Raw genomic sequence first — 18,851 nt, 5'->3', positions numbered from 1 at the left:
TTTTCCTTACACATATCCGCAACACAGTTGAGCACTCAGTGATAGTTTATTTTATTTAAATTAAATATATTTAATATAATATATATTTAAATTTGCAATAACAGTTTTTCAAGACAAGCTTTTGAGAGATCTGCTCCTTTCTAATACCTTTCTATAACTGCAAGTATGAAAAATAATAGAATAAAAGGCAAACTGCGCTATAAGGGTTAAAACTTAAGTAAACCAGAAAACATAAACAGCAAATATGAGCAGCAATTCTCCTGTATGACATAAACTACAGTATAGCACATATAAAAAATATATATATATCCATCAGTCCATCAGATTTAAAAATATATAGCGTTCCTAAATAGTCCACCAGTGCTTCTAACTGTAAGCCTTGATGATTCCTGATGATAGAAATGCCATCAATCACCTCATGTGAACGGTCCACCACCAAAATAGTGAGATTTGCTGCTTACCAGCTCTAGATGATCCCCCGTTACAGGGGATCAAGTAGCGCGTTTGGCTTAAACCCAGCTTGGGTCTTTCTTCCACTGATAATATTCTCCTAATCCCGGGGCACCGCTTATTCACATGGATGGATGGTTTATGTACCAAAAAACAAAGAAGCTCCACATGGTATAAAACCTCTTTAAAGTTTATTAAAATAAAAAGTAATGCACTTACATGTTATAAGATGAATAAAAGCCTTAAGTCTGGTGTGCCGGCAAGCGCACAACCAAAACAAACCCATCCTTTCCAGCACACGAGGGAATAGGTGTCATCAGCGCGTCGCTCCGACCTACGCATTTCGTCAGAGATGATATCATCCAGGGGCACTGGCAGCGCGCTGCGTCACCTCCTTATATAGTAAACAAAGAAACCAAGCCTTAATCTGAGCCGTGACTCGCTATATAAGCATCCGCATCGGCGTGTACCAAGCCTCTTTCAAGGACGTCCGCCACGCCAACGTATACTCTGTAAACGTTCTCATAACAAAGCAAAAAAATACAAAATGAACAGAAAAAAGGAAAATTGTTACTCTATTAGCTGCCACTCTAGTGGAAAAATCCAAGGCATACAGCACTAGAGGCACCCTCTCCCATAGCCACCATTTGTGAATGTTAACCTATTACATAGACTGACCACCCAGATTAAACTCACAGGAAGTAACAAAGTTTGTGCAATGGTGTCACAAACCCCAAAGGTTAACAATGCGACATCTAGTGGTTGAGAATAGGAATGTCACTTATTTAAAAAAAATCCATTCATTATTGAAAGAAACAGGAAAAAAGAAAAAACAAATATAAAAAAAACTAAAAATATATCATACATACCGTTGACTGAATATCAAATTAATAAAAACATGACATTCAAATCAACAAAAATTTAATTCCAATAAATAAATGAACCGAATTAGCGAACAGAAGCAACTTGAGGCTCAGAGCGAGGTACACCAATATAATTAATTATAACTAGAAAAGCAAGAGGTAATAACCCCTAAGGTGTTACCTCAAATCCACATATAATCAACATAATTAATTACCCAAAAATGAATAGATGTTACCCAGATCGTAATAACTGGTCCACACATAGTATACTAAAGAGAATAGTTATCTATTGGACAGTTCAGTTTTAAAGTCCCCCATACAGCACACAAAATAGTCAATGTTATCAGACATTGTCATATAGATCTAAGAGTTGTTAATGAATGCATTAATATCAGTATCTATGTAGAGGCCATAAGGGACATAAGATCTCAGCCTATATATCCAGGCCATTTCCTGTTTAGAAATCTCCCACATTAGGGAGCTTCCTCGCCAGTGGGGTTTATACTTATTAATGCCCAGAAATAGGGTACCTGAAGGGTCCCTATTGTGCATCAGGTCATAGTGCCTAGATACGGAATGATTTTTGAAGCCTTTTCTGATTTTATTTATATGCTCGTTGAGCCTCACCTGAAGGGCTCCCTTGGTCCTGCCCACATATTGGAGGCCACAAGAGCACTGAATAAGGTATACCACTCCAACAGTGGAGCATGTATTAAATGGATCTATTTCAAATGACCGTGAAAAATAATGTACTATACTTAACTGTCTGGAAACAAGTGCAATAACACTGCTATAATCAGTTTGAGCGTGTATTTTAGCAATATGCAGTCATTATACTAGCATTATGTCTTTCTAGATTTTTTTTCTAGATGTTTGTGTGGTTAGCATGTATGCTTAGCAACTCTGAGGTCCCCAGTTCAAATCCATGCCACCCAGACACTACCTACGTGGAGTGTGCCTGTTCTCCTTGTGCTTGTGTGGGTTACCACCAATTTCCCTCCACACTCCAACAACATGCTGGTCGTTTAATAGAATCCTGTTTAAAGCTCTTCGTAAGTATTACAATCTGATTGCACACTCTTCTTTAGCCCCTTTAACTTTACCAACAAGTATGTAGTGCAAGAGCTTGCCTGATTGGATATTAATTGATTGGATAGTTTAGGTAGGTCCTCATATTACATACATTTGGGAGATCTAAAGCTGATTGAACAGAGGTTGTATGGTTAGAGTGTTATGTGTATGGCGAGCCTAAATTGGCTCTAGTATGTGCATGTATGCATGTGAGTTAAGCCCAGTATACACTACTAGTTTTTTTTTTTTCGGTCAATTCAGGTCGGAGCTGCTGTATTATTAATCCAATGTTAGTACAGCGATCTCCCCTGCTGTGCTATTGTGTTCTGACAGGGGGACAGCCCCCCTGCCGGAACACTCATGTCAGCACTCTCAGCCATTGGCTGAAAGTGCTGATCGGGAGCCGGTCGGCAGACCTTTTATGGTCATGACCCTTCGACAGCTTCGACAGCCGACTTCTGTCGGACCGGCTGCCATACACACAGACTGAATGTCAGCCGGTTTCTATTGAACCGTCCAATGTCGCCCGACATTCGGCCCATCTGTACTAGGTTTTAGAGACCTTAGATTGTAAGCTCCTTGAGGGCAGTGACTGACATGAATGTACACTATGTAAGGAGCTGTGTAAATTGCCATAAATAAATAATGAAATATCTAATTGCAATGAAAACCAGAATGATGTAAAAGCAGACCCAGTTTAGTAATCTGAAAGATATAGACATTAGGCAAACAACCCAGTATCTTTATGCTTCAAACTGTTTGCCTGTACTGTGCTTGTATATATGGGAAGACAAATGTGTTTTCCATTGCTGCTGTATATCAGATCAGGTAGATCAGATAGTAATGGTTGTCTGACTACAGGTACAGTTTAAACTCTTACCTGTGCATTGCTTTCAAAGTTTTTCATCTCAACAAAGTTTGCTTTCATGTTCTTTACAAAATATTATTAAAAAACAAGATTATCCACACATTTGAGGGTGGTGTATCCTGGCATACAGTACATTAAATGATACACTTGGGTTCAAGGTTGAAATTACCATAAGGTATGTGTGCCTAGGGCAGTGGAGTTAAAAAGAGGAGAACTGTATAAATTGTGATAATATGTTCCTTATTTTGTGCTATCTGCCTCTGGACATTTCTTGCTATATTCAAAAGTATTTTAGAAGTAAAGGGGTGTAGAGGGTATTGAGAGAAGTAGAAGTATTCTTTATAGTCCAGGAAATACAGTATATAAACCATCTCTCGCTTCTCTTGTTTTGTGGGCTGTACAGTTGTTCTGCATATAAAGCTGACCATATGAAAATAAGGAGCATGCAGAGTCGAGGAGAGATTAGAGGGGCAAAGAGATGAGCTCCTGCTGCTTCTCCTTTCTTTGTCCATTCACAAGCTGGGGAAGATTAAAAACTCTGCAAAAGAAACACTATTACCCCCACTCCCTTTACTCACCTTACCATCACTGCCTCTCCTCTGCAGCCAGCTACAATACCCAAAACTTTAGGATATGGAGGAGCATGTGACCTCCTGCCCTGTGACAGTGCTCAGTTCTAGCATCCAATGGCTATGCCCGAGCATTGTCACATGACTGAGGAAGTGACTGCACATTCTCCCTGGGCCATGGATACCCAAGCTGGACTTGTCTGCATTTGTTCATTTACATTATATGCCGAGTGTTGGAATTAGTATTTTATAGAAGAAAGATACTGTAAAAGAAAGATGTTGTTCAACTCACAGGAAGTGACAAAGAAACCACATTGTAGCCAAGATCAATAGGTATTTTCTGTATATGTTCAAAATGTTCTTTGCCTGAAAAAAGAAAATAAAGTCTCTACATCAAAGGGCTTCTAAGCTGGAATATATTACATTGTTATTGTCTTGGGTTTAGTTATCAGTTAAATAGGAATTCTAGGTTTGGCTATATTATACATAGTTATATTGATCCAGCTAGGACCAATGTAACTATGTATATACCATACCTGGCTGATGCCCCTGGAAGCTGGAAATCTCTGAAGTAGACATTGCTACTCCAGTGATCTCCACTTGCTTCTGAGTCCCATGCTGAATGGCTGGTCTGATGCATTGTGAACACAGGAGGTTGGCCACTCAGTGTGGGTGCCAATCAAAGAATGTTTTGCATTTTCTGAATGAATGCAAAGCATTCTCTGATTGGATGAGGTGGAGAGTGTGATATCATGGCCCCATCTTTCTGCCTTGTCCAATCAAAGAATACTTTGCATTCCTTCAGCAAATGCAAAGCATTCTGTGAATGGCACCTGTGCCAAACAGCCAACTTCCTGTGTTTAGTAAGAAGGAGTGCAGCTACTCGGCACAGGACCCAGAAGCAAGTGGACATGACTGGAGTAGCCGTGTCTACTTCAGTGATTTCCAGGTTCCAAGGGCATCAGCCATGTATAGTACTGTATATACATAGTTATATCACTGAAGCTGGACCTATGTAACTATTTAGAACAGCCTTTTTCAACCAGGGTGCCCAGGCACCCTGGGGTGTCTTGAGGCCTCTTCAGGGGTGCGTTGGCAAAATTTCTAAAAATTGCCCAAAAATTGTATACAAGCCAGCATGTGGATGAAGCCTGGCTTTTTAGTTACACATATACACATACGGCTGGACTTCCCCACAGAAAAAGTCCGATGGGAGCTTTCCGTCGGACATTCCGGCCGTGTGTATGCCCCATCGGACTTTTTTCTAAATGTTTCCGTCGGAAATGCAGACGGAGTTTGGCTCGTTGGCAAGTCCGGCCGTGTGTACGCGGCATAAGTGACAGGTTTTCATTGTACACTATTGCAACCTTCTAGCTGGCGGTGTCCTAACGACCAATGGCATCATCCTTGTATCCCCCTCTCTTGCCCCTCTCCATCAGTGTTGGGGTCACATTAGCTGAGTGATGGAGAAAAACTGAGGGAGAAGAGAAACATTGAAATACTAGTCAGTACCAGTTTGCAAAAGTGTATTTGCTTTGGAAGAATAAATTCCCTCTAACATTGGGTGTCCTACTTGTGTGGATGTTGCTACATTATGTAAAATTACTGTAACAGTTTTTACATTTTAGAATGGGGTGCCTTGAGGTTGTCCATGATTTTTAAAGGGTGCCTTGACTGAAAAAAGGTTGAGAAACACTGATGTAGAATATAGCCATATCTGGAATTCTTCTTCAACTGTAGCAGAGAAAAATCAGGTCTGATGGAAATGGCTGAACTGTAAATCCCAAGAGTTAATATACAGAAATACAAAACCTTTCACAGGTAAAGCCTGTATATATTTGGCTGTTTGTGTGGAGTTCAGATTTGAGCTCTTGGTTGGTGCTTAGAGAACACATGCTCTACATATATCTACTAGAGAAGTGTATTTTCCAACTGAACTCAAGATTCAGCCACTAAATAGTAGTAGGAGTCTTCTAAGATCATATTAGATTCCACTGTGTGAATATCATTATATATCAAGTGTTATCTGCTAGATGACATCATGTCTACATGAAACAGGAAGCAAAGGGCATAATCCCACTGGCAGAAGAGGACAAGGTCACTGGGGAAAATTATTAGTTTCAGCCTGAACGGTGTAAGCTTTCAGGGATATGCATTTCATGTATGCAACCCTTTCACATTAAAGATGTGTCAAGTAAGGTAAAAACTTGAGCTTTTGTCCTTTCAGATGAGAACAATTAGAAGTGGTAGAGATCTAAAGTCTCAGCGCTTCCCTGCAGTGTTTGGTCTTCATATTTCAGTGCAAGGGGGTTGTTAGATGCATGATTTATGATTGGTGTACTTGGCCTGAGATGACATTTCTCTGCAAGCTAAAAGGCCAAGCAAGAGACGTAATGGTGATCAAGAGATGATATACTGTCATGTGTCCCTGTCTGGTCACTATACTTGAATCAGATGAAGCAGACATCTGCTGACAAGACCAGTACAATGTATGAAAAATACTTTCATTTATAACATTCATAACTAGTAATGAGGTCCGAGGCTTTAACCCTGTCACTGGATGCCCTGCTGGGTTTTAATCTCATCATGTTTCAAAGTGGCTCCATTGGATGGCAAATCAAGGTATTCCCAGTGGGGTAGCTGAAGCTTTTGATTAAATGTGTATTTATTGCATTTGCAGCTGGTCCACCAATTAATTTCAGAACCTGTGCAGTAATATCTTCTTAGCATTTTAAGTTCAACCAGATGTATACATACACATGATGCTGTCCTCAACAATACTTCAAGGAGCTGATGCATAATAAAATGTAATTACATCTGCATATATCCGTCATTGTTCTGGATTGAATGCACTCTTTTTCATTTTATTTTATTTGATATCTTGTGGATTGCTATAAACTCCACTTTAGTACTGAATAATTAGACATTCAAAATATACTATCAATAACAGCATTAGTATCTCTAGATGGCTTTTTTGGTTTGTATCAAAAGTAATGTTGTTACATGCTTTTCTAGAGTATAGCTTTTAAGTAAACTTTTCCAAAGAAAAATATGAAAGCTGCCATGGCTGACCTTTCCTGGCTGCTATGCTAATCAACTGGCTTCAGTACATTTTAAGTCAAAATCTGGCTATACACTGTTAGTTATTTGTTTTTTCATTTAGCCAGGGGGCTGAATATAAAAAATAAATAAGAAAAAAAAAACAATGGATACCTCTATAGATACAAATGAGGAGGGTGGAAGAAATTGCCCTGCCAAGACAGGGGATTCCCTCCGCTTCAGAATAAACTGATCAGTGCCTGCAGCTGATTGGCTGAAGCCGCTGATCAAATTTTCCAACATTTTCCTTTGAGAGAAGTTGATCAAATGATCAAGCGGGGATGACCATACAATGACCGAAATTTGACTGGTCCCTACTGAACTGGCCAAATTTCAATCAGTGTATGGCCAGCTTAACTCTGAACAAGGAACGTTAGAATAAAGCCAATAAAGTCAATAGTTTCTTCTTGGTAAGTGACAAGTACTGAAGCAAGAGGATCAGCGAGACAGCCAAGCAACTATCAATTGCAAAACTACATTTTAAAGATGACAGCCGCCATGTTTTTTTTGGCAAGGTTTCTTTCAAAGTAAAAGTATAGCAAAACTTTTTTGATAGTTTTAATAGAGTAGGGAAAGGTTGAAACCCCTACCAATTATTTTTTTTTTACTGTCTGTGACCTGCTGGTGAGATTTCCCTTCACTTTCTGTCTTGGTGATGCAGCAAGAAGGAAGTGGAAATCTCCCCAAAGTGAGGAGAATTCCCATCTTAGACACCAGGGGGTTGATTTACTAAATCTGGGCAGTGCAAAATCTGAAGCAGCTCTGGCCAGGCCTTCTCATCCAACATCAGTGCCTGACCTCGCAAATGCGCTTCTGAAGAGTGGTCAAAGATTCCCATAGACACACTCCTAAACCTTGTGGACAGCCTTCTCAGCAGAGTTTAGGCTGTTATAGCTGCAAAGGGTGGGCCAACTCAATATTAAACCTTAAAAACTAAGACTGGGATGCCATAAAAGTTCGTGTGCGTGTAAAGGCAGGCGTCCCAATACTTTTGGCAATACAGTGTATGTCCATATGTCCCTAAAATTTCCCCTCACCTTACTCCTTTCTGTCTCAGTGACAGTGGTCACCAGAACAAGCAGAGGGGTTAATCACTGCAATTTAAAAAAATGTCAGGGGGTCAAACCCTTTACTACATCATCCAAAACTGGGAAAAAATACCTTTACATATATTTTAAGCTGTATTGTGTTCAAATCAGAAAGCATGGCTTGTGATAATCTTGTTTGTGATTGCACAGAGCCCTGAACTACAGTTTTGCTAACTCCCAGGACTTTTACTAAGGGTCTCGTTAAAATGGGTCTAGTGCATGGCATTGTCTATTGTAACAAAAGTATTAATACACTTCATCCTGTTTATTGGCTTGTATAAAAACAAAAAAATCTTTGACATTAATTAGGCTGTCATTGTGCTAAAGTCCCTACTAATAATTTTCATATAGAGACAAACATTACAATCGGTAGAACTTATTGAAATGATCTTTTTATCACATACAGCAAGAGACGATACATTTTAAACGTAGTTACAGTATCTTGGCTGTACACTAATACTAATGATTTATTTTTTGCGGTATCTGAAGACAAACATATTCTTCCTTACTTCTAGGGTATGTTGATGAGGGCAGTAACTGAAGTATATACAGATATCTTGTTCGCTGAATGGATGACTTTTTCCTGTCTTTGAGGTCGAATTGTCTGGAGATCGCATTCCCAAGTGCTAAGTCATATCAAGACACAATCAAGTAGTTAATCTATGGACGGAAACGTAGTCCGGATTTCTCTGAATGTTTAGTAATATACTTGTCATCCAGGAAATCCCACCTCTATATTTCAGAATTATTTTGTTTAATTAAAATGACTCAGAAGGGTGGTCTGATTTTTTTTTTTTTTTTTTTACTTCTTTTACATTTTATTTATTGTCCCAACAACTCCGATATTAAATATAAAACAAAATAGTTGTAGTTGTGCCCAGAAGAGCCAGAGAAGTTGGCCGCTGTCGAGAATGTGACAAAGGGCCTGGAGGAACCGGGATCCTTGCTGGGCTTCAGTTATCTCATCCGTAGAAGTCACTGTTCTTTAACAAACTTCCCGTGAAGAAGGTACGGTGACTTGAAGTCACTCTGACAGTTGGAATACGCCATTCCTAAACCGATACCAGAGGAGAATGCGATGGGCCACGTCCTCCTTTTGAAGAAAACGACTGAAAACACGATCCCCAAGCCAAGGCCGGCACCGAATTTGACGGCGGAGTCCGCCAGGCAGCGGTCCCACTTCCTCCCGAGCTCCTTCTCCGACATGGTGACCTCCAGCAGGAAGAGCGGCCACGGGTGGTCTGATTTTAAGTGCACCTCTGCCCAACTGTTAACTTAAAAAAGAAGTATGTTTTTTTTTTTGTTTTTTTTTTAAGAATCATACTTACCTAGGTGGATGCAGCATTGATACACCACTGATTGCACGGTTCTCAGTGCTCCCTGAGCAGAGAGCTGGTGACTGTCACCACTGTCTATCTCACTGGAGCGCTGGGCTGTGGAGGGGGCAGGAGCGAGCGGCCGAGACAGGTGCTGGTCCAGGCATGTGAGCTAATCCCGACTTTATTGTTGCAATCTTGCCGGAGTCAGGACCGCCTCTGTGATGTTAGCTGACAGCAGGCTTCAGCCCGCTGTCTGCTGAAAATGTTTCACAGGAGTGCAGAACCAACTGCACTCCTGTGATCCACGGGAGAATTACAGCCGAATAAGCTTTGGCTGTACTTCTCCTTTAAAGCCTTTCTATATTCAAAATACAACATTTAATACATTACAGCTTATCAGTCTTCAGCTGTCGTGGCTGCATTAGTTGCAAGTAACACACTACTTGTCCTACAGTGACAACACTCACTCCACATACTGTGTCTTTGGAGAGGCAGCAGTGTCACCCTAGGACAGGAAATGTGTTAGGACTACAGAACAGTTCCCCCCTCCTCCTCTTGATGACATAGAAATCGGGCAATTTGTAGGTTCACAAAGAGAGATGGAAAGCATGTAACTGGTAAGAGTGTAGCACAGGCTGAGAGTTGCAGAAAGTTGTCAGCTCACTTAATTTCTGGCAGGACCAGCTTGTGGGCGGGGCCACCTTGCCCATACACATGTGCGAGGGTATCTCTCCTCTGCTCTCTTGTATGCATTCATCAATGCCCGGGACCAGGCGGGGCTGCATTTATATGAAAGTCAACCTTATGTGCAGCTGTGTAACATACAGCGTTTCTCTGTGACGTATTCTGTCTCATGTCACTACACACCCTTTCTCAATATATGTTACGTTTTGGAAGGGCGCCGTTGAGCCCATGCCCTCTCCACCAGTCCAGCATACCTCTGCCACCTCACTTCCAGTGACAAAATGGGGTCCCACCGTGCACCTAGCATGGACCTCATACATGCATGCAGTTTACCCCTTCTCTATCCCGTATCATGTGGCTAGGTACCTGGTGTCTCCATATCGCAGGTTCAGCCCCAGTTAATTTGGGGGAACCAACTGCTAGGGAGGGAGCCAGCACACTGACCCCTATGCCAGGTACCACGCTTTATGATCCACTGCTATATATTCCCACCAGTTCATGATTACCTGTGGCAACTACTCTCCTGCTCTGACTCTTCTGCTGAGTTAACCCTTCTGTAGTGGCCTTGCTCTCATTGCCAGAGTGTGCTTTACAGGCCCTGTTCCTTTTATACACCATTTACCACAATGCAGCATTTTGAATAACTTCAGACCAGGCTTGCAAGATATATGAACTGTCACTTGTTTATGACACAATGGCGTGGATTTTTGATGGGACTGTTTTCGATTTTGAGATGTGTGAAGGACTTTTGACACGATTTTTGTGATATTTATGAGTTATTTATGAGTGTATACATATAAATAATTGCGTTGCAATGGTTAACAAAGTTTTACCGAAACACTTGGAAACATTACAACGTAAAGTGCAACACAGTCCTGTTCCTAATTTACTATTCTCTGGCTGCCCAAGTATACCTGTAAAGGTGTAGGTTCATAACTGGTAGTGTCCATGGCTACTGACTTCCAGTTGGAAAATTGTTCCTTAAATTGATGGTCAGTGGGAAGATTGCTACTCATATTATTGGCCAGTAGGAAGAATTCCCCTCTTACAGATAGCTAAAAAGATCATTGGTGTCAGTGGGAACTTATCTGGGTGTGAGAAACTGTTCATTGCTCAAGGAACCTCTATCAACCACTGAAAGAATTATGGTGTTCCACAGAACCCTGGTTGACAAAGGCTGAATTGGAGGCAGCAGCAAGGAGCTGATTTCTGCAGGTTTCATATACACACATCCAATAACATTATAGAATACTACACAGACACCACACTTTATGTTACTGTATCATCTTTGGGCCAGCATCTAAGTGCAGGAATTAATGCTGACCATTGATGGTGCCCCAACTAAAAAAGTGTTGGCCTTCTATGGAGAAAGTAAGATAAAGACATTGATAGGATTGCTACAGTGATTCCCATGAGTGGTATAAAATACGTTTAAATGTTTCACTTATGTTCTATCACTTATGCATGCACTTAACAGGAAAAAATATATCGAGTTTTAAGGTATTTTAAATTCTGGACCCAATGAAATCACTGTTATAGTTAAGTATATCTATGCATGAGTGGTATCTAACGTAAAATGCACTTTCACCATTAAGGATCAGTGGTTATGTGACTTCTATCTGCTTCTGTAACTCACAACTTTGAGAACACATAATATTTAGTTCCATAATTATTATAAAAGTTCTAATACATGATCATTCTGGAGATGATCAAATAGAAAACTAGAGACAATAATGGGTTTATGTCCCACTGAGCAAGGGCACAGGCAGTCCATTCATCTGTACGGCCAGCCCCCACACATGCACCCTAGTGCTGAGGTTGCGGACTTTCTAGAGGGCATACTGCCTGGCCACGGGCAAGCCACAACCACAGTCAGAGGTCTGCACCTAAGGTCTGTTCTAAGCATTTGTTGAGGGACTGAGTGTATTTGAAACTAATGATATTCTTTAAGAGTAACACATTTTTATGCATTGAAATAAAATTAGAAGTTTAATGTATGAGCCAGGGTGCAGTTCCATGAATCCAACATTTCATTTGTTTCAGGCTCTCAAAAAGTGTTCAAACATTGTGCTGAACAGCAATTTATTTATCTGAAGCCTGAATTACTAGCTAAGAAATGACTTTAGAAATATTTCATGTTACTTGAGCTTTCACTTTTCTAGGTGACACTGCTCCTTTAAATCAAACCGTTAAGAAAACATGTTTATGTGTCACATGTGACATCACATGAGCTTGCTAAACTGATCCACAGAACAGCACTTTTAGTTTACTTTTGTAAATGCAAAATTAACAATTGAGGTATTCCTGTAATGCTCAGCACAGAACACAGCAGAAAAATGTGTTGACCTGACTCATGAACGGATAAAGGTGACAGCTGCCTTTTAGCATACAATGCCACTACAAGGCTACAAATAAGCAGCTGACTAGAATCATGTGCATAATTTGCAAACACTTTTACATGGATGGGGTAACTATTACTATACATTATTTAGCTTTTATTGTACAAGTGAGATTTTATTTTTCATGTAAACCATTTATAGATTATGGCAAAACACAATGTTAGCAAAGGTTTACACTTTGTTCTGGATCAGACAGAGAAATCCTGGCTCTCATGTGTTGAGGCAGCAGTACCTGGGCATCAGTTAGGATCACCAACACCTGGTGTGCCACAGGTTGAACATGCCTGTTCTTGGTACAAATACATTCAATACATTTTTAAGTTCTGTGTTCAGTTGATCTGGCTATATTTAATATTATCTAAAATGTATCATGAACACCTACAATGTAAATAGAATGTTTGAAATACATCTATATATATATATACGTATATAAGTGGTTCTCAACCACCGAGCCATGGCCCACTACCAGGCCATGGCCACCCTCTTCACAGGCCTCTAGGTAGTGGCAAATCCCTTAACCTCCCACAGTGTCTACCAGTTCCCATACTTCCACCAATCCCCATAGTGGTCCACAGTGCCTCTTAACCTTTTACGGTGCCTCCAAGCCCTCAGATTGCCTGTTAATCTCCCACAGTGCAGCCCAGGCCTCTGCAGACTTTCCAGCCCTCATGGTGCCCCAACAGTCACCCACAGTGTTGCCCAGCCTCCAAAATGTTCTTTAGTCCCCCACATTGTACCTGAAAAAAAAAACAGTCTCCTGGAGAGACCCCCAGCCCTCACAACTCCCTTCAGAAACCTCATCTCCTACATGGCCACCAAGTCTGCTGCAGAGTCTCTTAACCCCCCCACATTGACACCCAGCCCCAACCAGAGCCTTCTAGAATTTTAATACATATTTTATATTCTCATACTTTTATTACTTTTATTGTGTGACTATGAAAACATTTGCTTTCTACTGTTACTATATTACTGCTGGTGACTTTTTGCTTGGAGCAACCATATCCTCACTATACGTCTGACCAAACCTTTCTGTCAACGCCCATCTTTTTAATGGTGTTTAATGTCACAGTTAACATAGCTGTACCTCTATGAAGGCCCGAGAGACCTTTGAATATGATTAGGCCTCTTTAAAGGACACATAATTGTTCAAAATCAATGTTTCTTTTCAAACATAAAATGAACAAAAAGGGTAATAGCACTTATGACTATAAATGCAACAGCTCATGCACCTTGCCAAAATAGGAGGTTCTTGAACGTTGATAAAAACACAGGAAATAAACAAATGATCAAACAGTAGATTAAATTGTATTTACCACACATCTGCTAGGCAGTTAAAATAAATTGCTGCAGTTTTTACTATTGTCCAGCTGCCTTTGCCAGCAATCTTGATTCCACTCAATTCCAAAGGATAAGAATACACTGCAAAGATTAAATTGACATTGCATGTTCATAATTTATTTTCAAAGCATCTTACTTTTCATAGTCTAGGGTTAACATTAACCATAAACACAATCACGTACAAAGCATAACTTTAAGACAGAATTTATTTAACACCACAATGTTCCTTTATAAGCATAGGACATATGTTAAACATATGTCTCATCTTAGGTCCTTTATTACAAGAAAGCAAAATTCCCTGTACATCATGTTGTACAGATGTATGCCATATAGGTTCCAATGTATAGAACCTATGCTTTTTGTATTGCATGCACCTGAAAATTATATGCATTGTTTACCAGTCTGAAAGTTGCTGTATGTGAGCAGATATTGTCCTAGGATATACAAATTTGTAATACGGTCATGCGGTAGTTTACTCATTCCTGAAGTATGTATCTCATGGTGCATATCACTGCTGGTAGGGCCTTGCAAATAAGAAAGCTTTGTCAGATTTCCAGTACATTTTATCTGATAATGGCTGGATAATCCACAAAACAACCAGTGGTAAATTTGGATATTATTTTGTGTTTTGGTTTACCAGAAAAGTGTACTTTTCAATATAAATTACGGTTTACTAAAGATTACAACATACATAATTGGAACTGCCATCTTTTTATTCTATAGATCCTCTGTTTTTGAAAAATATATAGTTTAGTAATTCTCCAAACCCATAGGGGTTGATTTACTAAGGCTGGAGAGTACAAACCTGACGCAGCTCTGCATAGAACCCAATTAGCTTCTATTTTTTTTTTCAAAGCTTAATTGAACAAGCTGAAGTTAGAAACTGATTGGTGGCCATGCACAGCTAAAGCAAATTTTGAACTCACCAGTTTTAGTAAATCAACCCCATAGTGTTATGTTTTTATAATACTGGAATATGTGAACAAGGTACTTATGCGGAAGGTGGTCTGGGGAGGAGTGTAGGCCAAAGCTGTTGACCCGTCTAGGACCTTGTATGGTCTTAATCCAGCTCAGCCTGAATTCACACAATTTAGCAGGGGCATAGATATGAGGACAAGCATACTGCTTCAGATTTTGGACTAGGACCTTTCTCTTTACTTTGTTAATCATATGTCACAATGAGCAAGTACAAGGGAGGCATGTGAAAGCTTCACTATTCCATGTGCCAGACCTAAAGTTTCCCTACAAAGCCCTACAGGGCACTCAGCACATCTGCAAAAATGGATGTACGGTTTGTACGCCACGGCAACGTTCATGATTTTGCTTGCATTCCTGCATCGCACAAGTGTGGAAAGAGCCTTCATCAGGTATGTTATCCACAACACCGCATGTGTTCTGAAATCCACATTTTGGGAGTGAGCCTCTCTGAAAGTGGGCTAAGTAACACCTGGTTAAAGGTAGGAGATTCGTTTCCAAGAACATTTTTTTTGTGTGGTGAATGAAGTACTGTTACACAGAAAGATTGTGAACTTTGCAACTTTGTATATTATTTATAGCACAGATTTGTGTTTTAGCACTTGTGAATGTAAATATATTATAATTATTTAATTAAAGCTGCTTTTCACATTGTAAGGGTTTATAAAAAATGTTGATTTATTGGACAGTGCAGTTGTAGGGGATATGTTACTCTGTATGAGCATACCACAGGGCAGTAAAAGGGTGGCCATGGTACATAATCTAGATTAGGGGCTTGGTTACAGCTGCTAGTGATGGGAGCTTTATACATAGTTGTAGTCAGTTACTGCCTTGGTAGAGACGTATCAATACTGTTGGCAGAGCATGCCACTAGGTTTTATGTTTATGTTAGCTATACTGGATAAGACTGATTTTGCGTGCCATGGTCTACAAAAAATCTTGCACTTTGGCTGGTAAATAAGCACAATGCCTTTTATGTGCATTTTTGGTAATTTTTCGTAATTTTGAAAGAGTTATTACAGGATTGACATTGGTGCCCTTAGTGGGCACCAATGTCAGTTCTTTTAGCTTCTTTCTGGTAGGCTCAATAAAAAGAGGAAGAGGTTATACCCCTCAAAACGTGTCAGTCTTGTCATCTGTTGTGGGGATCTTCCCTACCGGCTATTCTAGCCAGAATGATCTGAAGAGACCTTGTCTGGACTTAATTTACACTTGTAATTTTAATGGATTTGTGAGTATATTCATGTGTTTTAGCAATAGATGGTGCCTGAGATAATACACTAGGCCAGTGCATCCTTCTTTGTTTTTGTATTCAATAGAAAAATTGCTAAGAGAACAAGAGTCGTTCTATAAGCCTTCCACAAATTTTGGCCATAGTAGAAAGTTTTGAAACACTCATTGTTATTAGGAATGCCCACTTGTTCTTTTATTTTTCGAATATATATAGTATCTACACTGCATAGTTTATTTTATATCCGCAGCTAACAATCCTTCCTGTATTCTCAATTAGCTGTCAGTTCTGGAGGAAACATAGATAGATATGCTAACTTAGAATATTGTCTACTGATAATCAAATTGACTTATAAAGTGCGCTCTGAATAATTTACATTTTATTGAACAGCTTTTAAGTAAACATATCTCTGATACACTTTTTTCTGCACCCGCAAAATTGCTGACTTCAAGGTTAGCCAAAGGCATTGCTACTACACTGGCACATTCTGTTGAAAGCTAGACATTGTATGCCACTGTTACTCAACTGCTAGAGTGCATTCCCCTTTTTAAAATGTACAAATATACCTATAGGATGAGTAATGTGCAGTGAATGAACATTACTGTAATGATACAGAATGTAGATCAAACAATATTAGTCCACTATTTAACCTGTATCTGCTGTGATAGATTTGCAACTGATATTACAAATATATTAACACAGCAATATAACAATACAATGGTGAATGTGACACTCACCAAACATTCACTGCAGGTGAATGGATCACTATCATTTAAACCACATGTGCCAGGAGGATACACCTTCAGTGAATGCTTGGTGAGTGTCACATTCTCTACTTTTTAAATATACTGTAACCCTTTGTTTTACATACTGTAGTTCTACTGATCTAGGCATGGCATTTTTAGTTTAGTTTATGATATTTATATGTAAAATACCGTTACATATTTTAATTAGCTATATTGAATTGTTTTGTTGAAATGATTATACATTTTCTTATTAGACATGTCATGTGATAGAGGATGAATTGCCTTCATTTGTAAATTAAATTTGGCTAGGCAAGTGTGTCAGGCCAATTAGGCCTCTGTCTGCCAGATTTCCTTGGTGCACTGTCACACATTTAGTGTTTTCCTTGAATGTCTTACACTAGCCAAGGCTGTTCCTCGATTATACAACTGCATAAATAAATATTTTTGTAAACAATAAATCATAAATCTTTTTGTTAATGAGCGATGAATAGATAGAGTATAATTATGATGACGACATGTAAGGTATACTCATCATGAGTTTTCCAGCTAGAAGGCAAATAAGTAAAGCTGCCCATAGATGGATCGATATTCAGACGGTTCAACGGGGGCCAGCTGAGTTTGGATCTATGTATGGGCACTGTGGTTGTACAGAAGTCGATCTACCTATTGACTTCTGTATGAATACCCTGCTGGAAAATTTTCTCTCGATCAGCGCTGCAGAATTCCCCCATCCACCTCAAATGTGTGTGATGGGGAATTGAGTCTTTTTTTTTTTTCAACCAGCGGGTTGAATAAAAAAAAAAAAAACATCTATGGCCAGCTTAAAGTGGTTGTAAACCCTTACAATCCACTTTTTACTACAGGTAAGCCTATAATAAGGCTTACCTGTAGCTTCCATGGATAGTTCCTAAACCTGTACCGATGTAGTCGGCACATGCACACTGAAGCAACAGCACGTGCCATTACATGCGTGGGAGTGACATCATTGCGGCTTCGGCCAATCACAGTGCCGGAGCCCACGATGCCAGGAAAAAACTCCAGGAGCGATGTCACTGGCCGGAGCAGTGTATGGGGACCGATGCGGGGGCTTCGATCTAAGGTGAGTATTTCATAATGAACTAGTATGCTATTACATACTAGCTCATTATGCCTTTGTCTTGCAGGTTTTTTTTTTTTTTTTTTTTTGCGTTTGAGCTTCAACCTCTAGAAGCAGAAAAAAAATTGTTTTTGTAGAGTTTCCTGGAGCGTTTTTTTCAGCTGAAACGCTTCTAAACGCTGCTAAACGCTACTAATTGCATTTTTTTTAGCTTTCTTTTTCCTATTGCAAAAATGCTATTAAAACGCTAACACTCCTAAACGCTCTGAAAATGCTGCTAAAATGCTACTACAAGAAGCTATTACCAGCGTTTTTTATCCAGAATTTAAAAAAAAAACACTAGTGTGCATGGAGCCTAAGTGTAATCCTCTCTGTGCCTGGCATGTAATAGTGGTGACTTGCTTTATATCACCATTACGGCTCATTAAAATGTATGAGGGAATCTTATGAGTAAACAAAAAAAAGATACAAAATAACAAACATCCCTTATTTACGGTACTAAGAAAACTTTACAAGCAGCCACAGTTTTTATCAACCCATAGGATAGATCAGTCACATCATTTAGGAATACAATAGGGCTTAGGTTTTTTCGGTAGGTTTTAGTGACCTGTGGGGATTGGCTGGAAAGGACATTTATCTGGTAGCATAATAAAGCAGTTTAGGGATCTTAAGTATGTCCATATTAACATATTTAAAAAAAAAAAAAACTTTTTCTTTAGTTTTGGATAGTGTAAGAAAGGTTGCTGTCTGTGTCCTGCTAGGACAGTGATGGCGAACTTTGGCACCCCAGATGTTTTGGAACTACATTTCCCATGATGCTTAACTACAATGCAGAGTGCATGAGCATCATGGGAAATGTAGTTCCAAAACATCTGTGGTGCCAAGGTTCGCCATCACTGTGCTAGGATGTTTTCCATTTACTTCCTGTCTTGGAGATACAACAGAGTGAAAGGAAATCACCTCAAAGTGAGGGATATTGCCATCATAGACAGAACATTTGTCCCTAATTGAAGATTTACTCTGAGTCCTTGCTCCCATGAAAACTCTATACAGTA

At 39.6% G+C, this 18,851-nt stretch overlaps 2 protein-coding genes across 6 annotated transcripts in view; one reads left to right on the top strand and one right to left on the bottom strand.

The window, feature by feature from the left end:
* The window catches only part of FRMD4A (FERM domain containing 4A), a 566,280-nt gene that overhangs the window by 281,465 nt on the left and 265,964 nt on the right, over positions 1-18,851 (top strand). The window lies entirely within an intron of this gene.
* On the bottom strand, positions 8,794-9,251 carry LOC141134490 (MICOS complex subunit Mic10-like). The gene has a single exon (XM_073624018.1). It carries the CDS (start codon positions 9,212-9,214, stop codon positions 8,984-8,986), a length of 231 nt encoding a protein of 76 aa, XP_073480119.1. The 5' UTR covers positions 9,215-9,251; the 3' UTR covers positions 8,794-8,983.

Source organism: Aquarana catesbeiana, linkage group LG03, assembly GCF_042186555.1.
Source record: "Aquarana catesbeiana isolate 2022-GZ linkage group LG03, ASM4218655v1, whole genome shotgun sequence".
NCBI lineage: Eukaryota > Metazoa > Chordata > Amphibia > Anura > Ranidae > Aquarana > Aquarana catesbeiana.
Note: the sequence above shows the minus strand (reverse complement) of the source record. Positions and strands in the feature narration are given on the sequence as shown.